The 14,988-nt window shown below is 37.5% G+C and overlaps 1 protein-coding gene across 1 annotated transcript in view; it reads right to left on the bottom strand.

The window, feature by feature from the left end:
* JMY (junction mediating and regulatory protein, p53 cofactor) overlaps positions 1-14,988 on the bottom strand; it is a 70,342-nt gene that overhangs the window by 34,171 nt on the left and 21,183 nt on the right. Inside the window, exon 2 of the mRNA XM_009327257.1 lies at positions 6,765-6,938. Coding sequence (XP_009325532.1) covers positions 6,765-6,938 — 174 coding nt within the window. The remainder of the gene's footprint in view (positions 1-6,764; positions 6,939-14,988) is intronic.

Below are 14,988 nucleotides of genomic sequence, written 5' to 3'. Positions count from 1 at the left end.
TGGACATAATCTTCCCTTCCTTGCAGGGACACACAATTTAGTATTTTCTGCATGTTTAACATCCTTTCAGAATTTCATCAAGATGGATTTTTGAATGGACCCTCTGATTCTGCATCTTTTCACACCATTTTCCCCCATAACCTAATCTTAGGTCAGATCCAAGGCTGTCCTGGCCCTTGCTTCCAACTGTAATTATTACTAGCACTTGGAGGAAAAAAAATTAAGCCAGGAGGTATGGATACATTGATAACTCCCAAGTTCTGTTACTAAATGGCTTAGAGGCTTCCTGAGCTGATGGCTAATCTGAATCACTGTAAATAGCCACTGATGGGTCTGTCTCTTTCTGGAACACATATATACTTAGTGCCCATAGTTAAACTGTGGAAATTATTGCCACAGAGCATGAAAGGTGTGTTTAATAAGAGTTGAATTGTTTTTCCTTTATTTGCAGGCTGTTTTAAAGCACCACGAGTTCATTGAGGGGTCCCTATTTTTTTTTAGTATGAGGAAGACTGAAAAGAAATTTTCTTCCCCTTATCATTCACGATTTATAGATATCTTTCTTATCTTACATGAATCACATGCTTTCCAAACTAAGGCAATCTGACTAATTTACTCTGTCCTTGCACTGAGGCTGTTTGCAGGGAAATACCCTTACTATCCTCACTGCCATCCTGTTAACTATTCTCATCCTACAGTATGTTTTTGAGAGGGAGAAACAAAAACAGCAGCATTCAAGCTGCAAGTATACCATGGACATATAAAAAGGTGTGATGTTGTTTTGTATTTTGTTTTGCCCCCCCCAGTAATACCAAACCTTTCTTTCCTCTTTCAAAATGCTGAACGGCAAGCTATTTTCAGATAACTCCTCAAGATAATTCTCATACCTTTCTCCTCAGGAGTAATAGTTAATTAAGTGCATACAGACATGCATGTATACTTTTGGAGGTTATCATCACCCTTCTGCACATGCATTACTTTTTATTTATTGACAATTTCACCTAGCGTTTTATTATCCAGCCAAGCCTTTTGTAAGGGAACTTTTATTTAAAAAGAAAAAAAAAAAACAAACCTCAAACCTTTTGGCATTCAAACATTATCAGATTTTTCTACAAGTCTTAAGCAGTTTACAGTTGAACATCCAGAGCAGTTTTGTACTCTATTCACCTTGCAGACAGGCAGATTTAAGTGATCATATACATGCCACAGTTTTGTAGTCAGCAACCTCATACCAACAGTTCAGTTTCCTCACTGATTCAGACTACCAGCCTGCCTTCCATCAGATGGCCTGTTCAGAGCACTATTTTTTCAGAAAGCCCATAAAACCCTGATTTTAAGTCAGCAAAATGTTTTGCTGTGAGTTCATATAATAATCTAGAGGATTTACAGTTCAGAATGTAAACAGAGACTGTCATATAACCCTTCTGAAACAGATTTTGAGACTATAAAGACTATCACAGCATAATTCAGCATATTACACCAGTTTCTCAAATAAGAAAGCAGTATTTTCAAACAAAGTTTATGACCTTAATTTGCAAATCCAGCCATTTTGCATAAACTTAGATTACCGTTTCTTCCCTACTCTACAGGCTTTTCAAAAGCCAAGTTTATTTGATTGGTGATGATTTCTGATTATGTGAGGACACATCTTCAACTACAGACATACTAAAAGAGACTTAAGAATTCTTTGAAGTGTTTCAGTCCACTGAGTACTACCTTAGTTTTTTTCACCAGACATTTTTCATCAACTTCTTGTCAGCCAGTCACTACTCTATAACTACTGGAGCATGTGGTTCACAAACTGAGAGGAATGAAATTGAGCTGATTGCCATGCAAGTAATTGTACATTTTAATCAGTGCTGCTTTAGTGTCCTCCAATGTGTCTTATGTAGCTTTGTATTCATGTTTTTCACTGCAAGACCACCACGCACTCAAAAACATTATATGAGGCTTAAAAAAAAGTAAAATGCACAGTTCAAAAACCAGCTCACTAAGACATCAGTTATTCAAGAGCCAATGATAAAAACATGGATTTAGTAATACAGAACTCATCCATTTGATGTATGGGAGCAACACTGCAAATTAAGAGTATGAAGCATTGACATCCACTCCCTTCCACAGAACATCTTCAACTGACTGTGAGATTTTTTTTAACGTATTCTCTAAGTATTTTTTTTAAGTAATTATATTTTGCTATCCTCATCATTAAACTTATATTCTCTCCTTTGAACTTGTTTCATACTTTGTGAAAATATTTTTTTAACCAAAAGTTAAAATGTTCAATGCAACATAATTTATTTCTAAGTATTTCATTTTACACAAATCAAAGTCAAATTAGTTGTAAGGTTCACTATTGCAATTCACCATCAAGTATTAAATCAACAAATAAATCCGCATACGGTTGAGCCAGAGTTATATTTTCAACTATATCAGTATCTGCTTAAAGGAGCTTGAAAGGGAAGCGTAACATAGACTAATACAGCATTCTACAATTTAAAATAAAAAATGAATTTGATGAATTATCAAGCTATATGCTGCTCTAATCTCTTATTTCCAGTGCTAGACCTCAACATTAATGTATTTAAAGTCATAGAATCATAGAATCATTAAGGTTGGAAGAGAACTCCAAGATCATCGAGTCCAACTGTCTTTACAAAAAAGATGGTTTTTGTGGCTTGTCTTTACAAAGTCTTTTACAAGTCTTTACAAACCCCTCACATTCAAGTGAATTAACATGTCAGTGAAAATAATGATTATGTATGCAATGAAACTAAGAGTGCTTTTAAATATGTTTAATATAAAATTACATTTTAATGTTCTTATTTCCTGGAGATTAATTGAGAGGTAATGATGACTGTAGGCTTTCACCTGTACCAAGATATTATCAGATCTCAGTTAAGCAAATCCAGTCCAACTCAGACCTTGAACAGACTCAAGAACACTTATGTCAAAGTTTTGCTGGCATCTACATGTAGGTTATGAAACAATTTATCTTACATTTTATCTTTAGTCTAATACCAAGCACATAAAAAAAAAAGGGGGGGGGGGGGGCATGAAAAAAGAAAGCCTCGCACTGATTTCACCTGAGGTTTGATCAAACACAGTGCCTACTCAACATGATTGTAATGTACTGTCCACAGTTGTAAGACCATAAAAATTCAAAGTAGCAAGGTAGTTTCTTTCTCTCTATGAAGGCCGGTGAACACAAGTGTACATACATACAAGGCTTTGGATTTTTGCCCATTAAGTCATTGTTTTGAAAGATGGGGTTTTTTTTTAAATAACCAGATTTGGTACCCCGTATCAAAGAACACTTTGTATCTTAGTCTTAAAGGGCTTAAAGCTTGATCATATTAACCTTTTAGTAAGGTCTATAGCCAAATATCAACCACTAACTGGTCCCTCCTCTCCACACTTTCAGAGGAAGACTGCACTATATATGGAAGATGCCACAAAATTAAGATTTCACTATCCGAAATCAAAGGGACCAGAGTGCAGGTATCTACTCTGCCTTTTCCAAATTTCAGGAGAAGTATTTCACCTTGAGGTTTCCAGCCTGATGCCTACTACTTCCCACTTTTCTGCTATGGCAATGTTTATTCTTAACGCACAAGGAATTTGTTAAATTTTCACAGGGAAATGATCCATTTTGATAAATAAAAACTTGTGGGTATAAATGTGAAACATTTTTAGGATCAGAAATATTATAGCTTTTTTTAGGTCATTAGAAGTCTTATTTCTAGCAGAAGAGCAACTTGAAATCCATTTAGAATTCAAAATTAATACTAGATAAAATAATTTATAAATTATTTAGTCCCAAACACTGCTGTGCTTGCAGTGTCCAATTTTTTCAAGAATGCATGGTACCCGGTAAGCATTCTGCCATGCTTAGAGAGGTCCCCATGAATTTGAGCAACACTTACAAATATTAAGCATTTCTACGAACAAAACTAGGTTTCTGAAGCTGGGAGCCCAAAAAATGAGAAACATATCACTACTGAACACATTGGTCTAGGGTCAGATGACTGGTCCATAATTAAATAGAAATTTTGGCAGAAGTCAGTTTTCCAGAGTGACATTTCATTTCATAATAAGCCATACTTTTCTCCTTCCATAACCTTCTACCTTTTTCATTGTTTTCCAAATTCAGCAATATTTAAGTGCTTCACAGTACAGCTTTCATTCCGCACCCATACTAAATGATCCATCCTTCACAATAAATGAGGCAAAATACACCTGAAAAACTAGCATACAATCACGTTAAAATGTAAAAACAAAACGAAACAAAAAAGACTTCTATCATGTCTATCATGGACAACACTAATCTTTATTTTCAAGCTTCTAAATGTTTTAACTTTGTTATGAACTTTTGTTCTCAGTTGTTTTGTTTTGTTGTGGGTTTTTTTCCCTCCCAAAAATGAAATCTGCAGAGAATACAGCTGTTCTACTCTAATAAGCCTCTGCTGAGCGGACAGAATTTCATATTTGTTTCTCCCTTCCCTCCTGTAGACTTGTCTCTTGCTAAAAGTTTCACAGCAACAACAGAAATTTAACACCCATGACATATCTTCCAATCTTTATGTCGTGCTCCGAAAGGAGAAGACACTAAACACTCTTCTCAAACATTATAGGCAAAGCAATTAATTTCCTCCTAAACTCATTCTGAAAACTGACAAAATGAAACTGATTAAAATACTTATTAAAAACCCCATATTCTTAAAAAACAAACTTCCCCACAAATCAAAACCAGATACCTAATAAAGGTCTAAAAATGTTAAATAATTACTGAAGGCATATGCAGTCTTGACTAAATACTGATATTTGTATTCAAGCTTAATTATCCTTGTAACTTATTTTTCCATTTTCGTAACACACTCTGCAGGTTATTCCTTCCTTACCCTGCCCTGCATCCAAACTTTATCTTTCTCATTGACACTCTCTGTATGTAAACAGTACTATATGTTCTCAGCTCCCATTTCACTGAGGTACTAAGCATCAGAAATACTTCTGTTATGCATGAAAATGGAACTAACCCCAGCCATAAGGGTTTATAGAAACCTAAGGATCTTCGTTCCGTTATTAAGCCTGCCAGAAAAAACACATGCAGCAAGTTAACACAAACCATTACATGCACAAGTTCTATTTATAAAGCAGTTCTTCTACCCTAGCTACCCAGTGTAATATCTATTTTGTCATCATAGATACAAGTGCTGCTTTCTCTCAAACAATGAAATGAAAAACAAGAGATGGCATCTTTCTCTACCACATAATACAGATGACCAAGTTTTATAACTCAAAAATTGCCAAGTTAGGAAGAGAATTTAATGTACATTAGATGCAACTATGTACAACTAAAATAATCAACCACAGAACACGCCCCTGAAGTTTACCAAGGTTATTCTTTCAGGAAGAATAGAAAATGAGGTATTTTAAAACTGGAATTCAAGAGATCATTGAGGTTAAAAAAAAAAAAACAACAACAACAAAAAAAACCCAAAACAAGCCACAAAACACAACTCTTAATTCATATTCCCTACTCAATATGATATTTATCTTTTCTTGTTTGATAAAAGACAAAAAAAAAAAAAAATCATCTTTTCCTCTGCTACAAAATCAAATAAAATGGGAACTATTTCATCACGCTTTGAAGAAGGCTTTTTATTAATGTAGTGTTCATAATATTCAACCATATAATACACCTGAAAAAAATATTCATCCCAATTCTCTATGTAGTAACATAAAAAAAGCACTTTTAGTTCAAATATCATCACATTATCTCACTGACTTAGTTTCAGATTGCTGAACTTTCTGAAAAATTACTTTATGGACACAGAAATAACTCAGAATAAAACTAGTCTTGGAGTCGTAAATCCCCTTGCCTGCCTCCCTCATTCTATAATCAAAACCAGAGAAAAACACTGTATTTGTAAATTAAAACCAGTAAAAACACCGTTGGCTAACTGAACAAGGTGCCAAGCTGAAATAAATTCACATTTGCAGTACAGATTAAATGAAACAAACCCATTTTAGCTCCTATGTTACAACACATACATTAGAAGAATCAGAAGGCTACAGTCTTAATAATCTGCATAGGAACTAATGATTTTATCAAAAGCATTTCTGAGATGCAATAAAGATGACATTTGTTATTTTTGGTTAAGTATTTAAAATTAGAATTATTTTTAAATAAAACAAACATATGCATTATAAAACAGTTCTAAAAAAATGTAGTATTCTTCAGCTGGCTATACTTTTTTAGCTCTTAGGAAAATATACTTTTAAAGTGTTAGAACGAATTATATACTTCTAATACCCTTCCATGTTTAAGGGTTTCACAACATTAGATGGGAAGCTAGTGACTTCTCATGGTTTATCAGATTATCTCAGAAAACTAAAATAAAAACTTCCTGTCTAATCTTTTAAAAGAAATAACAATAGCATAGATACTGTACATATGTCTCTTTCTACTTTACATATTAGTCAGTATTCCCAGTAATCACAAAATTGTAAGTTTCACCTATTAAATTCAGCAATTAATTCGAACAGTCAACACAGTAAGTTAAACAGGTGATGGTTAACTACATATGTCAGAGACCTCACTCTTCAAAAGCACTCCTCTGAGTGGAGGAACCAGAAAAATAGGGTCAACCTCTAGTGGAGAAACCATCACTGCATATACTGCATAATGAAAGTAATAAATAGTAAATAGTAACTAAAAAGCATGATTTACCCATTAATAAGAAGTTCAGTTACCTTTACCATACCTTTATCTGCTGTCTTCTAAGCATTGCAAGTTCCCTCATATCTCGGAATGGCTGTAGTAAGTACTGGTAGAGCTCCGTGGTAGCTTCTGCAAGACTACTGTAGGCTTCATCTTCCATTTGATACAGTTCAAGCAGCTCTACCATGCTTTCTGTGTTCTTATGTTTTTCCAGAAGCTGCAGAAAAAGTGCCATTTTAGTGAGCATGTTCAAACATTCCTGTTAAACGTGACAGTAATTTAAAAAACATTTTTTAACCTATCCTCTTGTATTATCTTTCCTCTCCCACAAAATCATCACAAACAAACAAACAAAAAATCTTAATCCCCACCCACATGTTGAATTTAGCCAGTCAAGTATGACCACGTCTCTGACAACCTTAACTCAAAATGTGCAGAACTCCTACTGATTTTTTGTTTCCAAAAAGGTATGGAAGGTAATGAATATAAAAAACCAACTTAGTACAAGAACCTGTAACATAGTAATCAGATATGCTATGTCACACATTTCCCACTTTCAGGTGTCGGGCAGGGGAAGGAGTGATAGGAAAGGAGACAAAAAAAGAGAAGTCACATTTTGATCTTTCTAGGTTTTGGGGGGGGAGGGGGAGTGGGGTGGAGGGTTTTTTTTGTACTATCTGTACTTTGGACCCACACAGCCCCGTTATATCAGTGCAGCTCCAGACACAGACAAGAATCTATATGAAACAAAACAATGATCTGCATTTCTTATAATTTGGCCTTCCGGTTTATGATTTTAGCCTAAATAGTTTAGGCATGAAATTTCAAATGCACAAAGTTTCCATCAGATTATTTTTTTTTAAAAAGGAAATTATCTAAATATTTTAAGCTTTAAAAAAAATACTTAAAATAATTTGTTTTAATTCATATAAGAAAACACAATATCAAAGTCTATCCTTTCCTTCCTTTAGTTCTTATGAAACCAACAATTCATCTGTTTGTACAAATTTGCTACAATGTATGTTTTTAATTTATATGCTTGTTTTGCATTTATTTTGGGCATTTGCCTGGGCAGATCTCATATGCTGCTGGAAACCTTTTACCATTTCTAAAAAAATATTCAACTGTTTAACAAAAACTAATCTCATACAGACATGTGGAATACTTGATGTATTTACAAAGACAAGATTATCCAAAATTAATTCCCCTCTTATGTTCTTTTCAAAGTTAGTGTCTTGTCCTTTATATTATCATCTCAAAAGCGTATATTCACAATCCAGGTTTATTTAAACTTAACATAGATTAGGAATGCTATGGAGTAAGCACATCGTATTTTCTATCTGTTCATTCAAGTTGAATGCCAAGCCTACATAAAATATTCTCAGTATACTCAACTGCATCAAGTATTATAACTGGAAGACAAAATAGACGGAACTGCAGATTAAAAATTGAAGCTTTGGTCAACAGTCCTTTGGTGTCTGGTCCATTTATGTCCCAGGACAGTCAAGAGAAGTCTTAATTACCATACTGTCTACTCAGTTTGCTCCATTACATTTACATGACTATGCTGTGTTTCAGTTATGTGACCGGGTAAGAAAAATTTTCTCTTTCTTCGTAATGTAAAGTTTGCTTCTGAAGATCCCTCTAACCTCACCTGGGCTTCCTTTGAAGCACTAAAGATTGGTCAAGATTAGAGAGAGGATGCAGAGCAGAATGCAGAAAGGCTCATAGTAGCTTTATTTACATGTTCAGCATTAAAATGATGGTCAGATGACAAACCAGGAAGAGCTTTCCCTGTGGAAGGCTTAGCAGAGATGAAAGGTCTGGGAGAGATGGTGTAGACCAGATGTGACATTCCTCAGTGTGAGGCAATTTGTTGTATTACCTAAACAATTTCACCTAGCAAATTGTTCCTATTGCAAGGTCATTTGCTACGCCCTTCTGCTCTCTTCCAGCAGCACGTAATTTTGTGGCATTTGAGTTCTCACTGAGAGTACTGGGTAATGGTTTCTGGCTTGCAGTCTGTAAAATTGATATTTTATGAACTTTCAGGGTTAAACACACATAACCTGACCTGCAATTATAGGGCCAGAAGTCATCCCAAGATGCTCTTGGGTTTGAGTCCTAAGTCCTTATGGATTTCATGCATTATTCCAGCCCACTAGCTGTTTTAGCCATCTAGTCTATAAAGCCACCTTCTTCCTCAGCTCCTCCTGCTTGTTGCTAGTACCTAAAAACAGAGTTGCCATACTTAAGCCTTCTCCTACTTGCCCCCTGGCACTATCAAAAAACCCTCCTGCAGTCCCAAAGCTGTAATTATGCCTCTGTCAAGGTAGTAGAAAACCAAACCTTTCTTCTCAAGCCACCCATTGCAAGAAGGGTCTCTATTATTAGTAGCAGCTCTACAGCACACTGTAATGTTAATTTCCTTTTAGTTGCTTAGGCTATTAGTATCTTCTTATTAAATAAATTTACACTTTTTTTTTATCATCAAACCCTACTATTCCACTAGGATACAAATCCTAGAGGCCAACAAAAAAGTGACAAAAATTAGAGAAAGCTTATCACCATTTAAAGGAGAATCTTAAGTAATCTCATTCCAGGAACAGAACAATACAATGCAGGGTTTTTTTTCCCTTTACAGACCATTCTCAAGGCCTATTTAATAGTTCTGATATTATGGAAGACAGTCACAACTTTGCAGAAGTGCCAGGAAATGAAGGACCATTTCAATTTTATGACCATCAGTATAGTACAAAGACATCTTAAGGACACTAAAAGCAAGTATCTACTTCTCCTGGTTTCAGCTGAGACAGAGTTAATTTTCTTCTTAGCAGCTGGTACAGTGCTGTGTTTTGGATTTAGTAAGAGAATAATGTTGATAACACTCTGATGTTTTAGTTGTTGCTAAGTAGTGCTTACACTAGTCAAGGACTTTTCAGCTTCTCATGCCCTGCCAGCGAGAAGCTGGGAGGGGGCACAGCCAGGACAGCTGACCCAAACTGGCCAAAGGGCTGTTCCATACCATATGACGTCATGCTCAGTACATAAACTGGGGGGAGTTGGCCGGGGGGTGGTGACCGCTGCTTGGGAACTGGCTGGGCATCGGTCGGCGGGTGGTGAGCAACTGCATTTTGCATCACTTATTTTGTATACTCTTTTATCATCATCATCGTTATTATTATCCTTTCCTTTTCTGTCCTATTAAATCGTCTTTATCTCAACCCACGAATTTTACTTTTTTTCTTCCCCCAATTCTCTCCCTCAACCCACTGCAGGGGGGTGTGGGGGGTGTGAGCAAAAGGCTGTGTGGTGTTTAGCTGCCTGCCAGGTTAAACCACAACACTACTTATAATTAGTTGGTTGTTCAGTGAAAATCACGTCCATCACTGAAAACAGTATGGATAAAGTAATGAATTATCATTACATTCCTGCACATACAGACGAGAAGTAAATGGGCATTGTTTCAAGGTCTTGTCCAGGTCCAGTTCTGCTTGGTCTGCTGCTGGGGTTACCCCAATCCTAAACCTAATCCTCAACTCCTTCAGAAATACCAAATCCCCAGTAAAAAAATACAAGTGAGGGCAGGTTATTCATACACAATATATATATATTCTTAAATTATTAACACAGGGTAAGCAACCATTCTTCCTTCTTAAGGCAACGATGCACACAGACTCCATTGCCTGTGCCTAATGAAGACCTTTCTGTATGAAAATGGTGATGAAATTTCATTTCAACTACAGTTGCCAGAAAAGACGTAACAAAACATGAAAACTGATTTGAAAACCAAAGAGTATCACCTTATTTGGTTTGGAGCAAAGGCCAAAGAGCTATTGAATAGGGATATTCTTCAGAACAGGTAGGAAGGTCACCAACCTGGAAGCACTGGTTACATACAGCCTCATTACACCCATCCATCTATTAACATGTTTTTCTACAGGTTCATTCAGACAGTGTTTTTGGAAAAAACATCTGAACATTAACCTTTTCTACAAAGGTTGTAAAACAGCTCAAAAGCACACTGTAATTATTTTGTCCTGTCAGTTCACCACCATAAAATTGCTGCCTCAGATTTCACTTGGCTTAAAAGTTACATGACAGAAAGAATAAAACTGAAGAAGTATGAAAAAAATCCAGTTTTGAAAAAGAAAAACAACACAGAGAAATTATGACATGCATTTGAAATTATGGTTATGTGTGCCCAGGTGGCCAAGAAGGCCAATGGCATCCTGGCCTGTATCAGAACTAGTGTGGCCAGCAGGAGTAGGGAAGTGATCGTGCCCCTGTACTCGGCACTGGTGAGGCCGCACCTCGAATACTGTGTTCAGTTTTGGGCCCCTCACCACAAGAAAGACATTGAGGTGCTGGAGGATGTCTAAAGAAGAGCACCAAAGCTGGTGAAGGCTCTAGAACACAAGTCTATGAGGAGCAGCTGAGGGAACTGAGGTTGTTTAGTCTGGAGTAAAGGAGGCTCAGGGGAGACCTCATCGCTCTCTACAACTACCTGAAAGGAGGTTGTAGCGAGGTGGGTGTTAGTCTCTTCTCCCAAGTAACAAGTGATAGGACAAGAGGAAATGGCCTCAAGTTGCGCCAGGGGAGGTTTAGATTGGGTATTAGGAAAAATTACTTCACCGACAGGGTTGTCAAGCATTGGAACAGGCTGCCCAGGGAAGCGGTTGAGTCACCATCCCTGGGTATTTAAGAAACATGTAGATGAGGTGCTTAGGGACATGGTTTAGTGGTGGACTGGGCAGTGTTGGGTTTGTGGTTGGACTCGATGATCTTAAGGGTCTTTTCCAACCTAAATGATTCTATGATTCTATATACATGGCTTAAAGGAATACAGAAGATTCAGACTATTCTCTCTCACTTTTTGGAATGGATGTGATCACCAATCACCAAGCCTTCACCAATATGGTGTGATATGAACAGAAGACTGACAGCTTTTGATTCTGCGTCTAGACAGAGCCTTGTAAGCCTGATGAAGAGTCCAGGCTGCTTTACTGCCACCAGTCCTAAAGGGGCACTGACATAGGAGACAGATGGTGCTAAGCTGGCTGTGTAGAGGACCTCTTCCACTTTGCTCTGTAAAGCAGACCAATGGAAGCTTTCCTGTTCCGGATCAAAGTCAGCTGAATCATTTTTTTAGCTGGCTGCCATCCAGACAGTATTCAGACTATCGGATAACAGTATCGCTGGGTCTAGCAGAGAATCCACCCAATTAATAATGTCATAAGGTAAACCAGGCCCTCCACAGACTCACAGGTAGTTTAACTGTGTATGTTCCAATTTTCACACAGGCAGTACGTAGACAATACACTATATAAGAAACATGAAAATTCAGCTAATATCTTTTAGTAAGATGGAGACATTGGTTAAGCTGGCTGAATGCCTAAACCAACCTGGAACCTTAAAACCATGCAGTTTTCAAGGTGTTAGCATAAAATACATTAACAAATTTTTCGCATGTTTTATGCCCCACTCATGACTAGTTCTCAGCACAGACATTCAGTGTTACTGTTCATTTACTTCAACGGTCTCGGTATGAGTTTTTGACTTTCACAATTTTTTAATTATATCATTTAAAGAAGTGGGTGGAGGCGGGTAGAGTAATATCCTGTACAGGCCTGAGTAGTGCTATACCCATTGAATACTGCATTCATTTTAAGATTCATGTTTCACAGATGTTACATTGTTCACAACTAAATGAATCCATATATTTTAGGCAACTATTATGCAGATAGACTCTAACCAGCAGGAAACACATTTTTTTCAATTTAACAGCACATATATTTGAACTATATAACAAAGATTATTTCTGTCTTCAGTATTTTTAAAAAAATTATTTTGTCCATAAAGCTTTAAAAGCATTACAGCAGACAGTGCAATTATGTGCAAGTTGACCTCAGTTGGGAGCGAACCCAGAATTTGATTTAATCAGTGAAGAGTTAAGTCTTACATTTCCTTTGCTATTATTCCCAAAACTTCCCCTGTTAATCCTATTTTACTTTGCGTATTTTATAAAAACATTGCAACATGACACATATCCAATTTTCACTAAAACAGGCCATAAAGATATTTTTCAGTCTCTTCCAAAGCTTCTTCATATTTTTGGAATAATAGTAATTACAGAATACCCTATTTTCCTATGAATTTAGATTCTCAGAAGCCTCATAGTATTACTCGCCATTTCCAGGATGATTTCTAAAGATTTTTTAATTGAAGCAGCGTATTTAAGATCACAGGTAAAACTAAGGATAGTTGTTTTCAGAGAGCAGTACTGCAGATACAGTAGATTTTAGATACTCCGTCCTTTCCACTGAACAGGAGTCGTAAAATACCAAATCCTCCTGCTGATACACTGGCAATAGTCTGCAATGAGCTCCAAACAGTGAGTTCCAAAGAAGTAAAGGTCCAGAGTACATAAAATTTGGATGCAAAATTTTAGCAACTGAACTTAGACTGCAATTTCTTAAATCAGAACGTGATTAAAATTGTTTCTGTTCTCTCTCTTTTTAGGCTATCTTGAAACAAACAAAAAAAATCTTGTTAAAAGCAAACACACTCCCACATGTCCTGGTAATGAGCAGGAGTCTCAACTACAAGAAAGCTGTACTATAGGCAAACTGCTTTTCTCTCTCTTACACGCATGGTCCTGTATTTAAATGTCACCTGTAGTGGTTAAAAGATCAAGCCTTGCCAGGACATTTAGCTTTCTGTTTAGATGATTGCATTGCCATCAACAATCCTTACCCTTGTCATATAAAAAGACCATTTGCATTACTGTAGCAGGTGAATGCCCCAGTAACAAACCAAAGCCTGACCCTTCAATACAGATCTAAAATATATTTTACTGCTGGGGCAGAAATCATCTAAGAGAATGCAAAAGATGGATACAGAGTTGATATAGCACAAACAATAAGATAATAGTGCCCAGCCTGAGAAGTTAGACAGCACTACATCTGTCTAACCTCTTAATATTAAAAGAGGATACAAACAAGTGAGTTCCATATTAAACTTATTTGGAAACCACACCATTTATAATTGGTACATAAAGCAATCATCCATCTACTGAGTGGACAAAAAAGTCCAATTTTTTCAACCAGGCTTCTGAAGATAGGGAATTGGAAGTGTATGCCGATGCATGGCAAAGGTTATTGTCTGGATATTGGGAGGGGTTTCTGAAGGAAAAGAAGATGTTTACAGAAAATTAATTAACTTAATTACAGATTAATTAAAATAATCAAAACAAATGCACACATAAAACACACATAACAAACAAGTTCAAAGTTTGCGGTTATTCTAAGAAACAAACAGCAAACACACATGCACACAGAACAAAACCCAAAAAAGATATTGGGAAGTAAAACACAGGGTGTTTAAAACACAAGAAATAAAAAGGAACACTTCTATAAGATGTGTCTTCTAGGCCTCTGAAGAGCTGCTCATATCAAGCGAGCCACATTATTCCTCTTTAAACCCTGTTTAAAACAGTCTTTTGCCTGCATGCAGAGAGCCTGTGTACCGCAGTACATTTGTGCAGAGATGCATTGGGTGCAGGTGGCAAGGTTTTTGCAGCAGGGGTCTACAGGGGTGGCTTCTGTGAGAAGATGACAGAATCTTCCCCCACATCCAACAGAGCCAATGCCAGCCGGCTCCAAGACGGACCCACCGCTGGCCACAGCCAAGCCCATCAGCCATAGTGATGCACAGTGGTGCACAGTCGCACCTCTGTGATAACATGTTTACAAAAGTGTAAAAACTGCTGCACAACTGCAGCCGGAAGAGGGAAGTGAGAATATGTGAGAGAACCAACTCTGCAGACACCAAGATCTGTGAAGAAGGAGGGGGAGGAAGTGCTCCAGGTGCTGGAGCAGAGATTCCCCTGCAGCCCGTGGTGAGGACCATGGTGACACAGGTTGTCCCCCTACAGCCCATGGAGGTCCACAGTGGAGCAGATATCCACCTGCAGCCCACGGAAGAACCCACACCAGAGCAGCTGGATGTGCCCAAAGGAGGCTGTGACCCCGTGGGAAGCCCACGCTGGAGCAGGCCCCTGGCAGGACCTGCAGCCCCGTGGACAGAGAGGAGCCCACGTTGAAGCAAGTTTGCTGGCAGGACCTGTGACCCCGTGGGGGACCCATGCTGAAGCAGTCTGTTCCTGAAGGACTGCACCCTGTTGAAAGGACCCACGTTGGAGAAGTTCGTGGAGGTCTGTCTCCCGTGGGTGGGACCCCACACTAGAGCAGAGGCAGAGCGCGAGG

Source organism: Pygoscelis adeliae, unplaced genomic scaffold, assembly GCF_000699105.1.
Source record: "Pygoscelis adeliae isolate BGI_AS28 unplaced genomic scaffold, ASM69910v1 Scaffold26, whole genome shotgun sequence".
NCBI classification, from domain to species: Eukaryota; Metazoa; Chordata; class Aves; order Sphenisciformes; family Spheniscidae; genus Pygoscelis; species Pygoscelis adeliae.
The sequence above is the reverse complement of the archived record's forward strand: the minus strand, read 5'-3'. Positions and strand labels throughout refer to the sequence as shown.